Genomic DNA, 23,818 nt, shown 5'->3' with positions numbered 1-23,818 from the left:
TTAATGATAGTGAAGAAGAGAAGCCCATAGGACAAAGGTCACTCAACTGAATCACCCTTTACATACAAGGGCAGTTTGTAAATCAAGAACTCAACCCAAAACTTAGAAAACATATTTCAAGGATTCTTCCACTGGAAATCCATGCAAGTATTGTGTTAGAAAAGAAAGCTTTTTACTCTTTCCTTCTGTATAACTAAGTTCTCAAAACATAACAAATAAGCCCTGGCCAGGTGGCTCAGTTGGTTGGAGCATCGTCCCGTGCACAGGAAGGTTGCAGGTTTGATTCTTGGTCAGGGAACATACCCAGGTTGTGGGTTCGGTTCAATCCCAGGTTGAGGCATGGGGGGAGGCAAGAGATCGATGTTTCTTTCTCTCTCTAAAATCAATGGAAACATATCCTTGGGTGAGGATTGAAAAGGAGAGGGAAAAGAACTAAAAACATAACAGATAAAGAAAAATTCCATTCCCCACTGTACCTATTTGAATCTCTTAGTGTTGCAAAAGTAACTAGTCTGCTAGCCCTTCTCTCCAAGCATGAGAACCAAGTTATAAGACAATATTGCTCATTCTAGCATGACAAGCATGAATACTAATCTCTCCATTCCCTCTCCCAGGTGATAATCAAATATTGGTGCCAATGCTCACATCTTTTTACTTACCCACCAGAGACTCTATCCAACCCAGGAACTTTGGAGTTGGACATAAATTAAATTACAGGCTGCCACACTCCAGAAATTTTCTAATGATGAGGTCAACAAGGCCCTGAAGAAGCTATTTTGGTTTCACAGTTGTATCCACATATCCAACTAACTTCACGTTCCATTACTCCATTCAGTAACAAAACTTTCCCTATCTTTATCCTATACCCACAATGTCCTCACACAGGTAAATGACATAAACCTATGGTTCCTAGATTTGAATTCTATGGACCAGTAAAATTTCCCCCCAAAATTGTGGCACTGCTATCAGGGTTCTCATCTAGATGAGACATTTTTTAAAAAACCTATAATTCACAATGTCCATCAATTCATAAAGGAACATTAGATATCATATAGCAGGAAGACTATAATCTTGTAATAGAGGAGAGACCTTTACACTGAAGGAATTTCACCTAATAACAAACTTATATATAGTGTAATTATTTTTCCTATCTAGTTATATAACTAAGAAAGAACCACAGGAACCAGCAACAGTCAACACACTATACTGTAAAAAAAAAAAAAAAGAGAGATGCATTTTCATCTTTTTCACAAGAATGTATATAACATATGTACATTTTAAACATTACTAATAAAAGTGAAAACCTAGCTAATGACCACCAACAAATAAAAAAGAGCATTACAAGTACCTTGGAAGATTCCCAAGTGTGTCTGGTTGCATCCCCCTCCCATCTAACCCGAGTTAACCATTATCCCAAATTCTCTTTTACTCATTCGTGTATCTATCCTTACACAATATGTACTGATTCATTTTACATAAATGTCATCATACCACATGAATTTTAATTTGTTTTTTATATTCTCCCATATTGATGCGGATAGCTTTAAATCATTCATTTCATTGCTGTATGACATACTACTATGTAAAGATATCGTAATATAGATTCATTCCACTGATGATGGAACATTTGAATTTTTCCATATCTTTTCCTCTTACAAACAATTCTGCTGGTACACATTTTGTGAGAGTTTCACTAAGTCTAGGATATACTAAGGAGTATAAAAACTTAGGGTTAGGGCAGCCGTGGGCAAACTACGGCCCGTTTGAAATGAATAAAACTAAAAAAAACTAAAAAAAAAAAAAAAAAAAAGACCATACCCTTTTATGTAATGATGTTTACTTTGAATTTATATTAGTTCGCACAAACACTCCATCCATGCTTTTGTTCCGGCCCTCCGGTCCAATTTAAGAACCCATTGTGGCCCTCGAGTCAAAAAGTTTGCCCACCCCTGGGTTAGGGTGTGCTCATTGTCAACTTTACTATGTAGTGTCAAACGTGTTTTCCAAAATCATTCTACCAACTCATGCTTCCACCAGTAGTAGATGAGAGTTCCTGTTGTTTCACATCCTCACTGACACTTGTAATTGTCAGACTTTAATATTACTTCAATCTGGTGGGTGTGAAATGGCAATTCATTATAGTATTAATTTACCTTTGCCAGTTTCCTAGTGATGTTTAGCATCTTTTCACACTTAATCGCCATTTGAGTTACCTCTTCTGTAAATAGCTATTCATGAGTTTGACATTTTTTTCTAGTGGGTTTTGGTCTTTTTGGTTGACCCATAGAAGTACCTTACTTTTCCTGAATATTAATTCTTTGTCAGTTACATGCATCACCATCTTTTTCTTCACTATTTTTATGGTATCTTTTAATAAACAGATATTCTTAAGTTCACCAAGGCAGAATGTCAGTCTTCTTTTCAGTCTGTGTGTGTGGTTCACCCTTTCTTACTTCAAGGATATAAAAATATTTTTCTATAGTTTATAAAGTTTAAAAGCTTTATCTTTCGCATTTAATCTGGAATTGATTTTGTAAATAGTGGGAGAAAGCTATTTTCATTTTTTTCTCAAATATATAAACTAATTTTCCCCGAATGATTTGAGTAATGTGCCATAAACTGAGGCTTCCATGTATGCTGGGTTTGTTTCTAAGTCTCTTTGTGTTTCATTCATCTCTGTGTCTATTTCAGCCCCTATACTTCCTGCCCTATTTACTAGAACACCAGAGGAAGGCTAAGTCACCTGACCCTTGCTTGGTTCTGCTGCTTCAGGAATGTCTTGACTCTTTTTTGCCCTTTGCTCTCCCTAGAGAATTAAAAAAAGATGACTTTATCAAATACCATGAAAAAATCCTGTTAAGAAATGGATTCAAAACACACTGAACAGATGAAATCAACTTGAGAAGTGACATGCTAATGATACTGAATTCTGAGTTGGAAACACGGTATGTCCCTCCATTTATTGAGAATACATGTTATACTTTTCTATGTAAAGGTATTTCTCAACTCTTGTTAGACTTATTGCTATGTACCTTATTTCCTGTTATTCTAAACAGCATTTTTTGAATTACATTTTCCTAACCATTTGTTACTGCTGCAGTTAACATATATCCAGTAACTTCTTAATAATTTTCAGAATTCATCTGTGAATCTGTTTAAATAATTGTACTAGCTGCAAATAAATAAAAAATTGTTTTTTTGTTTACTTTTTTTTTTTTTACCTTATTCACTGGCTACATTTCAAGTGTATTGTTGAAATAAAGTGTAGATGGTATACACCTTTTTCTTGTTCCTAATTCTAACTTTACGAGACTAAGAAAGTTCCCTTCTATTCCTAATTTGCTGAGTTTTTTTCCCCCAATCATGTTAAACTTTTCAAATCTGTTTTCTTTATTAGTAGGATGACAACATTGATTTTCTTCTTTAGTCTATTAAAGTGTTAAATGACAACCATAGATTTTCTAATATCAAACCTGGAATAACCCCAATGTGGTTGTAATTAATTATTTTTATTTGCTTGATTCAGTTTGCTAACAGTTTATTTGGAATTGCTGTATCTAGGTTCATGAGCAAGAATGTTTTATAACGTTTCTCTCTTGTAATGTCCTTGTCTGCTTTTCTTATACAAGCCTCATTTAAGGAATATTTCTTTTTCCATTTCATCAATTCTAAGATGCCATCAACTATTGGCTATGTTCCTGACTTTCAGAAATGACATAAAATATGAGGGGAGAAAAGGAGACTGATGGCAATTTTAACATGCATAACACATATCCCAGATTCACAGATGTTATAAAGTATTCAACAATGGCCAACAGAGATTGTAAAACACTATCAATTAAAGATTCAACCCAATTTCAGAGATGTTAAAATCTTTCAAATGTATTGGCTTTAAGTTATTTATATTACCTTTGAAATACCTGCTTGTATTTTTCTTGTCTCCTTTTTATTGCCAATGATGTCTATTCCTCTTTTTCCCCCCTTAATCTTGCCAAAGGTTTGATAATTCTTTTGAGGCTTTTCTAAGAACTTTGTTTTTCCTGATACTCTCAACTATGCCTATTCTGTTTTCTTTATTAGTTCCTTCCTTCTATCTTCTTTTGGTTAATCCTATTCTTTTTCTAAGTTAAATGCTTAGTTAATTCAGTACTTTTCAGCCTTCCTTCTTCTCATATATAAGTGTTAAACCACTATTTTTTAGATTTCCTACTTGGGAATTGTTAGGCCTCCTTAATCAGAGGACTGTCTTTCATCAATTCTGAAAGGTCCTACGCATCATCTCTTTTATATTGCCTTTAACCCATTAAATCATAATTTGAAACTTATTCCAATTGATGCAAACTCTGGACTGGGTGGTAGGTAGTTTAAGCAGATTCTCTCTGATGGTGGCTTGTTTCCCATGTTTACTGATTTTTCCACATCCTTGTCAGCATTTGGTGTTGTCAGTGTTTTAAATTTTAGCCATTTTAATGAGTGCATATTTTAATGGGTAACTCATTGTTGTTGTTTATTGATTTTTAATTATGAGCTTACTAGAGGCCCAATGCACAAAAATTCGTGCAAAAGTAGGCCTTCTTTCCCCCAGCTGTGGGCACCGGCTTCCCTCCAGCACCCAGGACCTGGGCTTCCCTCCTCCGGCCGCCAGCAGGAACCCGGGACCCTGGCTGGCTTCCCTCGGGCCACCCACAGGCACCCGGGACCCCAGCTGGCTTCCCTCCAGCCCCGACTTCATCAGGAAGAATGTCCGAAATGACGTCCGGAAGACGTTGGTCTCATTAGCATTATTACCCTTTTAGTATTATAGATATGTAATTCTTTGAGGCCTGTGTTAAAAATATTCTTTCTCTAAAAAGGATCTGTGTCAACTCATCCGAACACCTAAGAATACTAATATAACCCAAGATCATTTTAAACTAAACTGGGAGTTGTTTTTGTTTTTGCCACAGAAATAGTATGAATTCTGGCCCCAAGCCTATTATCAGTATGTCTGAAGGAAGAATCCCTCTCTCCTCCATTCTACCTAAGGACAAGACCAAGACAGGCAAATACATCACCAGTTTCCTCTGTGGCCCTGTTGTCCAATTTTTGTTTTTAAACTAAGAATGCTGCCCTCAGGACTCTTAATTTCACGTGAAGTGATCTCCAATTCAAATTTCCATCATGAATAAGCCTTTCCTCCAATCTCTTGTTAAAACGCAAGCTTCAGACCTTCAGATATTAGCAAGTGCTAATCAGGACAAATGCTGGCTCCAGTGCTCATGTGGATTCCTACTCTAATAATTCTGCCCACCCCCACCCCCCCCCCCATTAATTCTGTTACACTACTGACAATTCAGCCACATTTTAAAAATCAAATTGTAAAACACTGTATCTAACATTTAATGTTCTTACTAGGAAGGTGTGTTGTTTTTTAACTGAAAGTTCACTTACATGTTTTCATGTTTCCTTATGTTACCCTACTTCTTTTCCCTAAATTTTCTAATTACAAATTTAACTCGTGAAGGCCTGAGCTGAGAATATCATTTTGGGTTTGTTCTTGCTTTCTAGTATATAACTATGTTAAAAGGAGGCTAAATAAGGGTCAGCTCTATAGACGAGACTCTTGGAAAATCAAAGATGAGACAGACTCCTCTAATCTGTGTAAAGATGCTTAAAACAAAGCTAAATTATTCTCACTTTTCAGAAGAGAATCTTAGAAAAGTATCCCCAAGGGGGTATTTGTCCATTTGTCACAAACATCCTTCCTTCACCTAGAAAGAGATGAGTTTGCTAAACTTTCACTGTTTCATCCTTAAGTAAAATTTATATATGTTCAAAGTTACAACAACCAAAGGAAATGGAACAACCAAAGTACTCCCAGGTGTGAGTACTGTTTTTTCTTCTCTCAGAAAATATGCAAATGTTACTTGGTAAATTAAATTGACATTATCTTGCTACATATTTATCAAAAGTGTAGAAAACTTGTCTCTACACACCTCAAATAAAAACAGGAAAATTGTAGCAGTTAACTTATAGGTAAAATTATTTTACCACTCTTGCTAAGGTGTTACCAACCTCTTAGACCTCGGAAACAAATGGGAGGAAATCACAATAGAAAAGAGCTAGGAAACTAGTACATGTAAGATTTGATAATCCTTTAATGTTGTCTTAAGTAAAATGAAAACATAATTACACACACACACACACACACACACACACACACATGTATAATGACATTTATGGGATCCTGTAGTGTTCTTAATGTTCATCTTACTACTTTGTTAAAAAAGTAATTAATAAGGCCTGGCAATAATAAGACAGACTCCTCCCATCTTTATAAAGATGCTTAAAACAAAACTAAATTATTCTTTCTCACTTTTCAATAAATGCTTTCAAAGTATTTCAGTTTCTCCTATAGGAGCATTAGAAAAACTGAAGAACATAGATACTACAATATTTCAGAAGAGAAACTTAGAAAAATATTTTAACTAATTTTCTTAACTTGCCAAATATATCTTCTCTTTTATTACCTAATAGGTACTTTCATAGCTCTATGAAGCAACTACCCAAATTTACGGAATTTTGAAACAGAAAACAACCGTGTCTTAAGAAATAACTTCAGAAATCTAACATATTTTGAGGGTTGAAAAACTCAGAAGAAAATTAACATAAACTCTAATTTATATTAATTTTAAAGAAAACAATCTATGGCTATAAACCAAAGCATATCATTCAGGAAAGAAAAATTAAAGATAGTGGGGGTGGGGGAAGATTAAATTCAAGTTCTCTTTCTAGTAAAACAATTTTCATGAAATATAACACACATATTCAAGAACACATTTGTTATGTGTTCCATACACATATGGTCTCATATATGTTCAGAATTGATCCTAGAAATGCCTTACCAAGGACGGAAGAACTGCTTCGATTCATGGAAGAAACTGACTCCTATGTCTCCTTTTGTCTATGAACCACTTTAATGAAGGTACTCAGTGGTAGTCACCTGAGATTATACCAATAATGTCGACAACTGTCGCCCTGGGAAATCTGGTACATTTTCGACTGGTAACTCTCGGTCAAAGAAACCCTCCTTTACTTTGACGTTTTCTATTATGTCATGTTCAATGCTGCCAGAGCATTCAAGGGGAAGAAACTTCTCAGGTTTAAGAGAAGTTACTAAAAGATAAGAGAAACACAGACTAAATACAGACATTTTAATTCAAGCTTAGATGAACCAAGCATTAATTTTAATGTTATAAAACTAATTAAGTAGTTAAAACTAATTTTATAACACTGATTAAGTAGGTAAAATTTTTAGTTTCCAAGTCTTTAAAAATTTAAATACTAAAAAATTAATTTGAAGTGGGTTAATTTGTTTTGGCAAAGCAACATTTCATATTCTCTCAGAAAGTACTATAATTAAAAGATAATTTAAAAGACAACAACATGTAAAATAGCTTTTTATGACCAAAAATGAAAGGCTAACTACAAGATAAATTATATTACTCATCAAGCTTTGATAACAATCTCAAACGTGATCAAGAGGGATGAGCTATAATTTAGTCTCTAGGCACCCGGGCCATTGTCCTTATTCAAAAGTAGAGGGGAACAGAGAGACAACAAACCTAATTAAGTTATGTCTTTCTTTCTTGAAAAACAACTGAAATACATTAAGCCCAAACAACTTACCATAAAACAACACCATCCTATTGAAGAGATTGTAATCATACTGAAGTTAAAATTATTTTGAAGTAAACTGGTACTTAGTCTTTGAATAAGGGAAAGAGTCTGGCAACAACACAATTTTTTGGAATAATCTGATTCACCATCATAATTTAAATGTATAACACATAAAAGAATATCATGGTATGTGTGGGCTTTAGGAAGGATAGTCAGAGTCTCCAGAGTTCCTAAAAAAAAAAAAAAAAAGGAAAAGAAAATCCTAAAATGATGGAAGGAAACCATACTGTAAAAAACAAAACTGTTTTTAATGACCTACTATAAATTGGTATGAAATCATAAGCTTGAAAGAGACTCAGCCAGAAAAGAGCAATAATGAGAATCTGTGCGATTCTAAAGCACTGGCAGACATAAATTTCTAAAACCATCGTGTGGTCCTATCCGGTTTGGCTCAGTGGATAGAGCGTCAACCTTTGAACTGAAGGGTCTCAGGTTCAATTCCAGTCAAGAGCACATGTCTGGGTTGCGGGCTCGATCTCCAGCGGGGAGCATGCAGGTGGCAGCCAATCAATGATTCTCTCTCATCACTGATGTTTCTATCTCTCTCTCCCTCTTCCTTCCTCTCTGAAATCAATAAAAATATATTTAAAATAAATAAATAAATAAAACCATGATGTGTATAACACAAAAAAGAAACAGCTGACACTGTAATGCACTCCAGTATAGTGGAGTATTTAAGACTATGGGCTTTGACAATCCTGAGCTTGAATCTGCCTCTGCTATTTACTAGTTTTGTAAATTTGAAGAAATTTTTAACAACTCTTACCCTCAGTTTTTAAACTTATAAAGCAGACATAGTAACTATTCCTATATCTTGTGGGGTGGTTTCAAGAGTTAAATAGAATTTTGCATATAAAACTTCTGGCATGACAGCCAAACTCAGTAAGTGCTTAATAGATAGTAGCTATTAGTATGAGTCCAACAATTATCATCAAAATAAATGTTATTATTTTCCTGCTGTATGGTCATTCACTCTCTTGTATGACTCTCTTTTGGCAATCACAGGAACAATATTACATGTGAGGTTCATGTTGGAGAACAGCTACCAGCACAGAAAGCTACCAGACTGTAAGCTTTACAAGGGCAGGAGCCAACACATAAAAGGTGCACATGGCCAGCCTAAATTCAATAGGGGTAGAGGTGGAGTAGGAATAGACTCCACTTCTTGGTGGGCAAGTTGCAAGGACATATAGAAAAAGAGCATGTGAGATAAAAGGTAATGCTGCAGTTGTCTTTGAAAATGAAACATACCACAGCTTACCCAGCTGACTTCCTTCCACGTGCAAAATACACTCAAGGCCCTCCCGCACCCCTACACCCCCACTAAAATGTCATCTTTTACAGCACTGGCTGTAAGGCCAGGATCTTGTTAGCTTGAAATCAGGTTCAATAGACAATTGCAATGCTATCTTTGGTTTTTGCAATTGAGTTCAAAGATGTATGGGATATAGAGTTATACAGAAGGCCCATAACAGTACCAGAGCAATTGTGAAATCTGCTCAGCACATGTCATCAGCAACTTGATTGGAGCACAGTTCTGCTCCCGGAAAAATAGTCCTCTGTGAATCTTGACTCTGCCTCTGAAGTTCTAGCTCCATCCTGTGAGTCATTCTGACTATTTCATAAGAAATAGTCCATATTTATAACAATGTATCCTTATTGGCCTGCTTCCTGCCATATAAGACTGGGATACCCCAACACACAAAGGCTCTTTTTATTTTTTTATTTTTTAAAAAAATATATTTTATTGATTTTTTACAGAGAGGAAGGGAGAGAGATAGAGAGTTAGAAACATCGATGAGAGAGAAACATCGATCAGCTGCCTCCTGCACATCTCCTACTGGGGATGTGCCCGCAACCCAGGTACATGCCCCTGACCGGAATCGAACCTGGGACCCTTGAGTCTGCAGGCCGACGCTCTATCCACTGAGCCAAACCGGTTTCAGCGCAAAGGCTCTTTTTAATTGAACTATGTCTATTCTTTTCTGTCTATCCTGTGGTGCTTTTATTAGAACCATTCTTATAAAAACTTTGTGAGTTATCTATGAATTTTATTAAAATTAATTCCATTAGACAGATGCCACATCCACAAATTTGAGATAGGCCACTTTCTACTTTGGACTGAGTGTCATGGTGTTGTGGGACATCAGACTTAAGAACCTTAGAAGGTTTTTTGACTAGCTGAGACATTCTAGAAAAGTATGCCTTTAAGACTCTTTGAAGCACTTTTGTCTAGCTGAAAAGGTCTAAAAGGACTTGTCTTAAATCTTTCTGAGGTCCAACAAAGGATTTCACAGAAGATCTGATTCTTATTTGGAGGCCATTTTTTACTGACAGCACCCTGGGATTTGAGAAGTATTAGCTAAGCAAAGGGAAGGGGGAGGATATTCCACAATGTAGGACCAGAATAAATAAAAGCACAGTCTCACTGGGAAATAGAGAAGAAAACCATCTATCTGGGTTCATGATGAGGGGAACACAAAATGAAACTGGAAGGGTAGAGTAAAGTCGAATATACTAAGAGAATTGACTACCATATTATGGAGTCTGCAATTTATGCTCTCAACTGCTGGTTTCCACTTGCTGGTCCAAATGTTACATCAGATGCACTTGGATAGCTTTATAATTACACAGCTTTACCCTAGAGATTTTAAAAGGTTGCAGTAGAATCTGTATCTAAGCAAAGTTCCCAGGTGACTCTCAGACTTAGGAGCCATTGCTCTAGGCAACAGTCAGCTGTTGACTTTTTGAGAAAGAGAATGACATAAAGGTAGGCATCTAATGAAGTTTTCAGTTACAAGCATGAATAATAAAAAGTGGTGTTTTCATTGACAACTTTTATTTCTCTTTCATATTATTTCCCTCAGTGACCTACTTCACAGAATCCATGTATTTTCTGGCCATATACATCTAGAACAGAGGTCCTCAAACTTTTTAAACAGGGAGCCAGTTCACTGTCCCTCAGACATTCCACACATGCACACTGCGGGCCCGGGACGAGTCGGCTGCTAAGCAGGACAGGCAGCGGCGGCAAAAACACCCAGTGGGCCGGATAAATGTTTTCGGCGGGCCGCATGTGGCCCTCGGCCGTAGTTTGAGGACCCCTGATCTAGAAGAACCTCAATCACATCATAATCTCATCTTAACACATAACAATAATTTTGTTTGTTTGGATTATTTTGTTAAGGAAGATAAGCCTAGTATATTGGAGGGCAAGGTCAGGAGATAGGAGGCTATGGACCCAGGTATGAAAAGATAAGGACCTTATCTAAGATGGTGATAGTATAAAAATGAAACGAGAGATCAAAGCACTGACACTACTAACACTTTTAGAAAAAAAAATCACAGAAAATGTTGAGAATCAGACAATGCTTATCAAGCATCCCTAAGATGATTAAGATCTCTCTTCAAGAAAAATTTCAGTAACAAATGTAAAAAGAATGACAGAATTAGAAATCACAATGTTTTCAATCCCTAATGTCATAACCAATTCAGTGCTTACATCTTTAAGTGAAAACAACACATCAAAGAGGCAATCAAATAAATCCAAAAGGTCAAACACTCTATAGAGACAGTATTCCAGTTTCTTTAAGATGACAAAGGCACAGTAGATCATAAAGTAAACAAGAGACTCTTCAGGATTAAAGGTGATACCCTATTTAATAAAAGGCTATTATGCAAATCGACCAAACGGCAGAACCACTGGATGCTATAACACGCACTGACAACCAGAGGGTAGACACTCAATGCAGGGGGAGCGCCACTCAGCCAGAAGCCAGGCTCACAGCTGGTTGCAAGAGGGTGCAGGCCGGACTGAGGGACCCTTCCCCCGCCCCAGAGAGTACACGAATTTCGTGCACTGGGCCTCTAGTAATAACATAACAACCAAATATAATGTATGAACTTACTGGGATTCTGGCTGTAACAAGCCTACAGTAGAAAGACTTGGGGACAATCTGAGGCAACTGAATATGAACTGGGTGTTAGGTTATATTAAATTATTATAAATTTTGTTAGATGTAAAAAGGTTTTATGGTAATATAAAAATGTTACAATTTTTAGACATGCATTAAATATTCTGGGGCACAACATCATGAGGTCTATAATTTAAATATTCCAGCCCCACTTCTAAATAAATGAAACAAACACAACAAAAAGTTAATAATTGCTTAAATCTACATGATAGATATATTAGTGTTCATTGTACTAATCTCTCAAATTCCCTGTTTGCCTGAAATGTTCTTGATAGATGCAAATGAGGAAAATTATTAGTAACCCTTCTGTTGCTTCATTAAGTTTCAAGTTAAAGAAGTCCTCTAAATGTTCTAGTGCACAGATACATGAATCAGATAAACCATATCTAAAACAGTCAAAATTCTGATGCATAGAATGGAAAAACCAGGTAAATTGTATCATTTCTTAATGAAACTTATGTATACCAGTGTACCATATATGCACTTTCAGGCTTCAAAAAGACATGTGGGCAAAAAAAATTCAAACTTTCCAAAAAATATATCCAACAACAAGCAATAAATGTTAACATAGTATGTTCCATCTAACACTTGACTAGAAAAACATTTTCTACTGAAATAAAGTAGAAAAATGATTATGTAACTTACTATTTACCAGTTAATACTCATTTAAAAAGAACTAAAGCCTATTTTATTAAGTAACAACACCAAAACCTGACAAGTTATACGGACAGTATAAAACTCTAAATTTTAAGTTTTTAAAATACTTGATAACTTGAATACATATATTAGCTTTCTAACACCAAATTTAAGTTCTTGGTTTTAAAAGCAGTAATCTTTCCACCACAGCTATCAGTAGTAACCTAGGAGAGTTCAAAGCATTTGACTAAATAAACTTTAGCTAAGGAGTAGAATCCAATAAATAAAACTTATTTAAGATTTAGGAAGTGAAATCTATGATCCCTGGGAATCCCCAAGACTCTTTTAGAGGGTATAAAAAGTTAAAACTATTTCATAATACTTTTTCATTGCATTGACATTTCTACTTAAGGTACAAAAGCAGTGTTGGGTAAAACTACCAGCACTTCAGCACAGATCAAGGCAGAGGCACCAAACTATAGTAGTAGTCACTGCTTTCTTCACTGCCATGAACTTGTAATAATTGGCCAGTTTCACTTACAAATGTCCTTGATGAAGCAGTAAAAATTATTAATCATAAACCCTGAGTACAGGTGGTTTTAATATTCCATGTGAAAAAGGAGAAATATGTTTAAAGCACTTCTTTATACTATATTTTAAAATGTGTCAACACTTGGTAGATCTGCATAATTCAGTGAGCACCTATTTTCCAATAACTAATGCATAATGTTTCAAAATCATATATGAGTAAATAGCCATTCAAAGTTCAAGATAGATCAGTGGATTTTAATTCAACAGAGTATAAAAAGCTTACTGATATGGTTTCAGATTCCAGATTGCAATGAACATTTAAGAAACTACCACTTGTCAGTTTTGGTGCAGTATCAAAGAAGAATATCTACAGTTATGTATAAAAGGTATTACTGTCAATATTCATATGTATGAGGCCAGATTGTCATCATATAGTATTTCAATTAAATCATCACATCACAACACTGACTACAGAGCAGATATAAAAATTCGCGTGTCTTTTTTAAAGCTAGAAATGAATTTTCAGAAACTATAAAATAATACTTCTCAATCAAAAATTAGTTTTGTCCCTCAAGGGACCTTTGGCTATGTCAGGAGATATTTCTGATTGTCATAACTGGGGAAAGTGCTACTGCCATCTAGTGGGTAGAGGCCAGTGATGCTGTGAAACATCCTACAATATACAAGACAACAGATCATCCAGCCCAAGAAGTTAATAGTGCCAAGGTTGAGGAAACCTGCGGGAAAAGAATACCACTCTTCTCACATAGTTATTTTCATAAAAAATGTGTTATTCATAGTCACATGTAATGGGTTTACTATTATAATATTAAATGAATAATAAACAATTTAAAAAATTCTTAGTTTTAGTTTACAATATAGTAAATGTCAATAAGTTAGCTCACATAAACAAAAGCTCTTTGGCTTCTTCAATAATTTACCAGTGTAAAGGGGTCCTGAGACTAAGAAGTTTGAGAATCAATAATTTGAAGAATGGTATAACTAACAAAGTATGCTAGAGAATATAAGAGAAATTAAAAGACTCAAAAGGAAAATGTACTCATTTCAAGAATAGTATGTATGACCAAAACAAACAAAAAACCCCTATAAAGCTAAAGGGTTCAAAAGATAAAAGTTATGATAGATCCAAAATGTCATTCTTCCCTTAAAAAACAACAACACAAAACACATTCAAACCACAACTCTTACCCTGACTATGAAGGCTTGCAGGACTAAAAGATGGCTGACACAAGTCTTTGGTTGGAGTTGGATAAGCTTCTTTCCCTTGGCGCTGACTCATCTTTCCTGGTGTCAGAAGTTGAGATTCTTCACTGTTTGCTATAACAGCTCAAGGAAAAAGGGAAAAAGTATTAGAACTTCAGCGCTAAATTTACACAATGGCTAGTTAATAACATGGAACAGAACTATGATTGAACCTGCCTCAATGTTTGTTAATTTTATCAACTCAATACTTTAATAAATTTGCATAATTGTTTTTTTTTACTTTGTTTTCAATTCCCCCAAAATTGATAGGTATGTATGAGTAAAAGTATACAAATTATGGAGATTATAAAAATGAAAACATATTCAATTGATAAGAAAATGTACTGCAAGATTTACTGTGCTATTAATATTAACTCTTTATAAGCAAAAGCCATTTCACAGAAGAAATACAAATGGTCAATAAACATATGAAAAGATACTCAACCTCATTAGTGATCAGAAAAAATACAAATAGTAGTATAAAATAATGTTGTACATTCATTAGAATTTCTACTCTAATTTCTAATTTTCACAGGTAGTAGGTATAATTCCTGTTCTAGAAGTGGGAAACTTGAGATTCAGAAATTGCCTCGTCTAAGACTAAGTAATAGAGGTAAGATTCTAACTCAGGATTTGGTTCCAACGTCTGGCTCTTAAAAGCTTGCTGCCCCAATAACCAGTTTAAATAGTGTTTCAGGCTGCTATTCTCCCACTTGGCCAAGCTACAAATAGAGGAAAGCAATGCCCAGTTCCAGAGAGAACAGAAAAAAAGAAAAATACTCAATGAAAGAATAGGGCAAATAATTGTGAGCAACACCACAGTGTCCTAGGATTTCCACATCCTTTTATTTTATGTTTTTGTGCTTTCAGTCTACAAAGGCTTTAGTTTTATTTTGAGCGAGAATGATTCTGTCTTCACTCTAAATTTTTAACTTAACCAGAACTTCATGTTTGCATTTCAATCAGACCGTTTAATCAAATTGCTTTATCATGTTTTCTACTGTGCTGTTTTCAAAATTATATTTTAGCTCCTTAAATTTCAAAAATACTTCCATTTATCATCCAAGACATAAAAAAATTATTTCCCCATCAAGTCCATTAAAAAAAGAATCTACTCACTGATGACTCCAAAATTTATATATCTTCTCCTGAACACAAACTCACATATCCAATTGCCTGCCTTATAACTGCCTCTATTCTTTTAATTTTTATTAAATTTTTATTATTTCGGGGGGGGGGGGGTAAATATCAACAATGAGAGAGAATCATTGCTGCCTCCCGCACGCCCCACACTGGGGATCGAGCCTCACCCCATGCATCTGCCCTGACTGGGAATCGAACCAGTTACCTTCTGGTTCATAGGTCGATGCTCAACCACTGAGCCATGCCAGCTGGGCTAATTGCCTCTATCCTTTAATAGGCAACTCAAATTTATCCAGAACGTAATTCTTGATTCTGTTTATCTTCCAAACCTGCCTCTCTCTAATTCAGTTAGTGGAATCACTATTCCCTTCCACCTTGTTCTCAGGCCAAAAACCTTAGATGTATTATTCAATGTTCCTCTTTCACACTTCACATCCCATTTATCTCTGAGAGCTTTATATTCTACCTTCAAAATTTATCTGGAGTCCTTCTATTTCTCCCCACTTATACAACTACCACCCTGTTCCAAGACATTATTACCTTTCCACTGGATCACAGCATCAGATTTCTACCTAGAGACCAGACTTAGGGCTTATTCCTGCTTGTGCAGAGTTCATTCTCTACATGGAAGCCCAAGCAATCTTTGTAAACCATAAATCAGATCTGCATCATGCAGAAGTCTTCTCAATGGCTCATTACACCTATAATAAATTCCATGGCCTAAAGATTCAAGAGTGTCTGGCGCCCATTATCTTCCCAACCTAATTCTCTATCATTCTCCTCTTTACTCCTTGGCTCCCAGTCATAACGGTCTTCTTGGTATTCCTCAAAACACACCATCTTGCCCCAATCTCTGGGTTTTTATACTTCTTGTTCTCTCTACCCGAAATACTCCTACCCCACATCTTCTCACTATTAACCCCTCTCATCATTTGTGTTCAAACGTCATCTCCTCAGAAAAGCCCTTCATGGTGCCTTTTGATAAATAAGTTCCCATTTTAATATAGTATAATGTATCAATTATTTTATTTTTTCCCACTAGTGCCCATTCCACCAGTTATACTCTAACACTTTACATGATTTTTATTATGCTTTTATTACATGCTTTCATTAATCTATAAGTTCCATAACAGAAAGAAATTTTGTCTTATTTTCCCATAATTCCCGAGTCCTGGTATGGTCCTGGCATACTGAAGGTGTTCAACAAAATTTTGTTGAATGAATCAATTAACAACTTTTATAGTTTTATGAAACTTCATTATGAAAAAGTATATGATGTCTCCTTCAATTACTGAATCCAAGATCCATTTAACTCCTAAAAATTATTATTGATTAAAAATGTATGTTGCTGATGTAGAAAGACAAATGGACCTAAGGAATCTAACAGCGAGCTCACAGAAACAAACCCATGGTTGTGGAGTCCAGATATACAATAAAGGTAGGGAAAGAAAAGACTATTTAATTACTGATACTGGGAAAATTGGTTATCCAAATTGGAAAAATAGGTCCCTACCCTCAAACCACACATAAAGAATAATTTTATGAAAATTAAAGATATACATGTAAAAAGCAAAACTTGAAAACTTTTATAAGAAAATATAAGAGAGTATATTTATAAACATGGGCTAAAGAATGATTCCTTAAAAAAAAAAAAAAAAAAAAAACAAAGCATTAACCATAAAAGAATTGATAATTTCCACCACACTAAACAAAAAAAAAGGTAAGACTTAATTTAATCAAAAGAAAACAAAAAGAAATTAAAAACAAAAAACAGTAGAAAATATCTGCAATATATAATTAACAAAAGGTATCTGTAACACATATAATTAGTATCCAGAATGTTTTCTTTTTAAAAAAAAAAACAACCACTACTCATAAATAAATTTGAAAAAGACCAACATTGCAATATAAAAATGGGGGAATATGCATCAAAAAGTATAAAATACTAAGAAGTAAATTTAACCAAGGAAGTGAAAGACCTGCACAGTAGACTCCCCTTATCCATAGTTTTGCTTTCCACAATTTGTTACCCACGGTCAACTGCAGTCTGAAAATATTAATTGGAGAACTCCAGAAATAAACATTCTGAGTAGCACGATGAAATCACATGCCATCCCACTCAATCCCATCTGGGATGTGAATCATGCCTTTTTCCAGCATATTCATGTTGTCTGTACAATATAATAAGATATTTTAAGAGACCACATTCACATAACTTTCATTAAAACATATTGTTATGTGTTTTATTTTATTATTAGGTATTATTGTTAATGTCTTACTGTGGCTAATTTATAAGTTACATTTTATCATAGGTTGTATGTATGTATGTATAGAAAAAAGCATAATACATATGGGTTTGGTTCTATCTGCGGATTCAGTCATCCATCGGCAATCTTAGAATTTATCCTCAGTAGATAAGGAGGAACTACTGTACACTGAAAACTGTTAAGACACTGATGAAAGAAGTTGAAGAAGATATAAATATATTGAAAGATATTCCATGCTGATGGAATAGAAGAATTAACACTGTTAAAATGTCCATACTACCCAAAGCAATCTACAGATTCAATGCAATACCTATGAAAATTCTAATGGCATTTTTCACATAAATAGAACAAATAATCCTAAAATTTGTATAGAACCACAGAAGACCCTGCAGAGCCAAAGCAATCTCAAGAAAGAACAAGACTGAAGGTATTAAGCTCCAAGATTTCAAACTATATTACAAAGCTATAGTAATATAAACAATATGGTATTAGCTATAAAAAAAATCATACGATCAGTGGAACAGGATAGAGAGCCCAGAAATAAACCCATACCTACATGGGCAACTAATTTATGACAAAGAAGCCAAGAATATACAATGAGGTAAAGGACAGCTTCTTCAATAAGTAGTCCTGGGAAAAGTGTATAGTCACATACAAAAAATGAAACTAGACTGCTGACACCTTACACAAAAATTAATTCAAAATGAATTAAAGACTTGAATGGAAGACCGAAACCATAACACTCCTAGAAGAAAACATACACAATAAGCTCCTTTACTTGGTGATGATTTTTGGATCTGACAATAGCAAAAATAAATAATTGGGACTACATCAAACTAAAAAGCTTCCACACAGCAAAGGAACCATCAACAAAATGAGAAGATAACTTAACTAAATGTGAGAAAATATTTGCAAATCAAATATCTGATAAGTGGCTATATATCCAAAATATATAAAGAACTAATACAGCTCAATAGCAAAAAAGAAATAAAATCCTAATAAAAATGGACAGAGTATCTAAATACACATTTTTTCCAAAAAATACACAGATGTTCAACAGGCACATGAAAAAGTGCTCAACTTCATTAATCATCACATAAATGCAAGTCGTAACTATGTAAGACATCATCCTACACCTCTTAGAATGACTATTATTTTTAAAATCAAGAAATAAAAAGTGTTGGCAAGGATGTGGAGAAAAGAAAATCCTTTGCACTGATGGTGGGAATATAAATTGGTACAGCCACTATGGAAAACAGTTTGGAGGTTCCTAAAAAAATTAAAAATAGAACTAACATATGTCCCAGCAATTCCATTTCTGTGTATTTACCTAAGAAAATGAGAACACTAAGTTGAAAAGAAATATGCTCCCCCATTTTCACTGCAGCATTATTTACAATAGCCAAGGGAAGTGTCTATCAATGGGTAAATGGATAAAGAAAATGTGGTTCCTATAAACAATGGAATATTACTCAGCATTAAAAAGAATGAAATCTTTATATTTGGGACAACATGGATGGACCTTGAGAGCATTATGCTAAGTGAAATAAGTCATACAGAGAAAGACAAATAAGGTATGTAGAATCAAAAAGGACAAAAAACAAAAAAACTTAGCTTATAGATACAGAGAAGAGACTGGTGGTTGCCAGAGGTGAAGAGGTTGAGAGAGGTTGCAAAATGGGTGAAGGGGGTCAAAGGTTCAAACTTCTAATTATAAGATAAAAAAGTCAAGTGGTTTTAAGATACAGCCTGGAGACTATAATTAACAATACTGCATAGCATATTTGAAAGGTGCTAAGAGAGCAAATCTTAAAAATTCTCATCACAAGAAAAAAATCTATATGTATGGTGATAGATGTTAACTAAACTTATTATGATCACTTTGAAATATATACGAATACTGAATCATTATGCAGTATACCTGAAACCAATATAATGTTGTATGTCAATTATGCCTCAATAAAAATATTTTAATACAAAAAAAGAAAAATGGGAGGGAAACTCGAATGGTGATTTCATGGAAGAAAAAATGCAAATGGTCAATAAATATATAAAAAAGATGCTCACCTTCTTTAGTAATCAGAAAAACACAAATCAAGATCACAATGAAATTAATATTTTACACTCAGTAAAACTGACAAAAATTAATCAGTCTGATAATAACAAATAGATACGGGTGAGATCAATCAGACACTTTAAGCACTGATGGTGGGGTATAAACCAAAATAAGCACTTTGGAAAACTGCTTAGATCTGTCTTAATAAAGTGATTTCAGCATACCCTATGAGTCCAACAATTCCACTCTTAGCTTTATAACTAGAAATACTCTTAAAGATGTGTAGCAAAAGACAAAAATAAGAATGTTGACAGCAACCTTGTTCATAGTAGCAAAAATCAAAACAACTTAAATACTCATCAACTGAAAATAAAATGGATTTATATATTATGGTATTTGCCTATAATGAAATAGTATGTAGCACTGAAAAAGGAGTGATCTTAGCTATACCCAATAGCATGGCTGAATCTTGGAAATAAAATGTTAAAAAACAAGTCCTAAAAGATGGCATGTTATCATGCTACCATTCTCATAAAATTAAAAACCAAGTAAACCTTAGTGATAAATACATAATTAAAAATAACATAAAAGTCTATTTTAAAAAAGTAAAGAATGATAAAATACAAAATAGTCATCACCTCTGGCACAGGAAAAGAAAAGAGAAGAAGCACACAAATGGACATGAAATATTTTTAAGATTCATGTTCTTAAGTGGTAAATTCAAGTGTCTTAACACCTTTCGTACCGCTCAGGAGTTTTCTCGTGTTTCGCATGCCATCTGTTAATGACCGCTCACGAGTGTTCTCGTTTTTCATGCCCATGGAAAAAGGAGTGAATCTAGATACTTATGTAAATTTTGTTTGGTCCCTCTTCATAGAGGAAAATGTTTTACGCAGTACCATATGTTAAAAAAGTACTAGGAACTTTAATTGTTTAATTGTTTTTGTAAATAAAAATGTTATAATTATAGAAAAACAATACCTAAAGTGCATTATGATGATTTAAATAATGTGCAGTTTGCCCGAAAACGTGCGGTCCCTGGCGTATGTCTTAGAGATTTCTATGCGGTATGAAAGGTGTTAACTGTATAATCATGCTTTATAATTTACATATGCTATATTTTTTGTAGTATCAGGCAGTACATTAAGGCTAATTTAAAATACATTATGAGAAGAACAACTAATAGAATTAAAGTATGCTTTAGTGTTCATCAGTAAGACATAGGTATCTATGTCTTGAATAACTTTATCATATAAAAAGGCAATAGTCGAAGAAGTGAATATTTAGTTCCATTCACACCTAACTTCTTACTGATTGAGGTATTACTGCTTATGATTTTGATAACCTTGAAGTGGGAAGGTTGTAGAAATAGCAATGTACCGAAAGTGCATTTTCCTATTTTTTCTCTTACCCCATTCACAAACATTAACATTATACACACAAAAAGGAATTTTCACATTATAAAAGTCATCTTGATAGCTTATATCATTTGCACAATTGTAGACTAGTTAAGTAAAAGCTTAAAAAGGGTAGTGACTTTGTTTTTATTTATATCCCTTGGCATAAAAGTGACAATAAATCCATGCTAAATGACTGAATAAATATTTGACGAATGAATGACTGCATGATTTCAGTGTAGTGTCTAACATTACAATCAATTACTTCACCTACTAATGATAGCATTACAGTGCCCTCTCATGGTTTTATTTTGTAGTGGAAGTAAAGTAACCTACTTTGCTATTCATATTGTTTTACTATCTTAACTACAGTAAAATTAATCACAATGGAATAATTAGCAGTAACATATTAACATACCAACTGCAAGTTCTAAGGAGAATATGACTCTGTAACTATCATTCTTTACTTTCTGAATTCAACTCATCAATATAAAATCTGAAGAATTATATAAGCTTCAAAGTCTGGTATTTGCCTTTAATCTAAGTGAAAGCTAAGATAAGCTGAAGTTAAGTAAATATTTTAAAGTCATAAATGATCTCTACATAAATTCTAAATCTCCCCTTACAGATGGTATACCTTTTCCCAAATACTTAAATATATTAAATATGTTGGTAGATATAAAATTATAGCTTTTTCATTCAATAGTACAGATCCTAATGAAGTACTATATGAAATTACTTTCCACTTTAAAAAACATATGGTCTCCATGAAATAATTATAAAGTCCCCTTTTAACAGTTGATAGAGCACAATATAAATGCATCCCTAATATATGCTGTATATTTTTATTTCTATAGGCATAAAATATTCAATAAATTTCTTATATTCCAAGTACATTAAAGACCTCCACTTATAAAACCCAGTCCCCAAATTAGAATCATTTCAATTGATATTAAAAATTAAATTATATTTATAAAGTTCAGCTATGTCAATCAGTTCATCTGAGCCAACATCTGAATGTATAAGGTAATTAGAGTAACTGGAAAATCCATTGAAAATATCTGCCAGGTAAAGATAGTTTCTTCTATAAATAGTGTTAGGGAAGTTGGAAAGGTACATGCAAAAAAAAAAAAAAAAAATGAAACTAGACCACCAACTTATACCAATTACAAAAATAAACTCAAAAGAGATAAAAGACTTAAATGTAAGATGGGAAACCGTAAAAATCCTAGAAGAAAACATAGGCAGTAAAATCTCAGACATCTCACCTAGCAATATTTTCACCGATACATTGCCAAAGGCAAGGGAAACAAAGAAAAATATATACAAATGGGACTACATAAAAATAAAAAGCATCTGCACAGCAAAAGAAACCATTAACAAAATGAAAAGGGAACATACTTTTGTAAAACATATGTGCCAATGATACATCAGATAAGGGATTAATTTCCAAAATATACAAAGAGCTCATACAACTCAACACCAGGAAGACAAACAATCCAATCTAAAAAATCGGCAAAGGACCTGAACAGACACTTCTCCAAAGAGAACATACCGATGGCCAATAAACATGAAAAAATGTTCAAATTCACTCATCATCAAAGAGATGCAAATTAAAAATACAATGATTTGTCACCTCACACCTGCCAGAATGGCTACTATCAATAAATCAATGAATAGCAAGTGCTGGTGAGGATGTGGAGAAAAGAGAACCCTATAGTAGACTGCTGGTGGGAATGCAGACTGGTGCAGCCATTATGGAAAACGGTATGGAGTTTCCTAAAAAAATTCAAAATGGATCTGCTATTTTACCCAGTAATCGCACTTCTAGGTATATATCCCTAAAGAATCCCAAAACACCAATTAGAAAGAATGTATGTATCCCTGTGTTCATAGCAGCGTTTATTTACAACAGTTAAGTGCCCAAGTGCCCTTCAGTAGATGAGTGAATAAAAAAATTGTGGCACAGTTACACCATGGAATACCATACAGCTGTGAAAAAGGAGCTCTTACCCTTTAAGATTGCATGGAGGGACTGGGAGAGTATTATGCTAAGCGAAATAAGCCAGTTAGACAAAGACAAATTGTCTCACATGTGGAATATAATGAACAAAATAAACTAATGAACAAAACAGGTCCAGAGGTATGGATGCATGGGACAGAATAATAGATCTCAGGGGAAGGCCAGGGAGGGTTGGGGGACAGGAGGGAGGGGAGTAAGAGATCAACCGAAGGACTTGTATACATCCATATAACCATAACTAATGGACATAAGACACTGGGGGGTAAGGGAGGGCAGGGGCTTGTCAAGGGTGGGGGGGAAAAAAGGACACTTATGTAATACCCTTTGTAATAATTTTAGCAAAAAATAAAAAAAAATAAAAAAAAATAAAAATCTCAGGGGACAGGAAGAGATTAACCAAAGAACATATATGCACATATGCATAAGTTATTGACACAGCCAATAGTATGGGGAAGGCCTGGGGTGGGGAGCGGTTGGGTGGAGGAAGGCAAAAAGGGAGAATGAGAGACATCTGTAATACTGTCAACAACAACAAAACACACACACACACACAAGAAAGAAAATATCTGTCATGTATCACAAAGCTGAATAAGAAAACAAAAATGTTTTGGTATTTGTGTACTTTACTTTCAAAATTTCTACTATTCTAATAATGCTGGTTGTATAATAAACAATATATTTAAAATACTATAAATTATTGCAGTTAAAAAAGGAATTTTAGCATATTACCTTAAATCATCTCTCTTTTTAGAAAAAATAATACTATGGGGCGCGGGTACAGTGTCTTGGCCAGGTTCAAACCTCGGACT

The 23,818-nt window shown here is 34.3% G+C and overlaps 1 protein-coding gene across 9 annotated transcripts in view; it reads right to left on the bottom strand.

Annotated features, from left to right (window-relative positions):
- Nucleotides 1-23,818, bottom strand: part of OSBPL8 (oxysterol binding protein like 8) — a 160,497-nt gene that overhangs the window by 58,571 nt on the left and 78,108 nt on the right. For 4 of the 9 annotated variants that reach the window (XM_070409680.1, XM_070409683.1, XM_070409686.1 and 1 more), the window contains one exon: nucleotides 14,070-14,207. In XM_070409680.1, the coding sequence (XP_070265781.1) occupies nucleotides 14,070-14,207 (138 nt within the window). Of the gene's footprint in view, nucleotides 1-14,069; nucleotides 14,208-14,568; nucleotides 14,587-23,818 lie in introns of those variants that run through there. The other 5 variants (XM_070409682.1, XM_070409684.1, XM_070409687.1 and 2 more) reach the window with 2 other exon arrangements.

The sequence above is a fragment of the Myotis yumanensis genome, unplaced genomic scaffold (assembly GCF_028538775.1).
Source record: "Myotis yumanensis isolate MYYU_CA2020_CCGP unplaced genomic scaffold, mMyoYum1.0.hap1 SCAF_3, whole genome shotgun sequence".
Taxonomy (NCBI): domain Eukaryota; kingdom Metazoa; phylum Chordata; class Mammalia; order Chiroptera; family Vespertilionidae; genus Myotis; species Myotis yumanensis.
The sequence above is the reverse complement of the archived record's forward strand: the minus strand, read 5'-3'. Positions and strand labels throughout refer to the sequence as shown.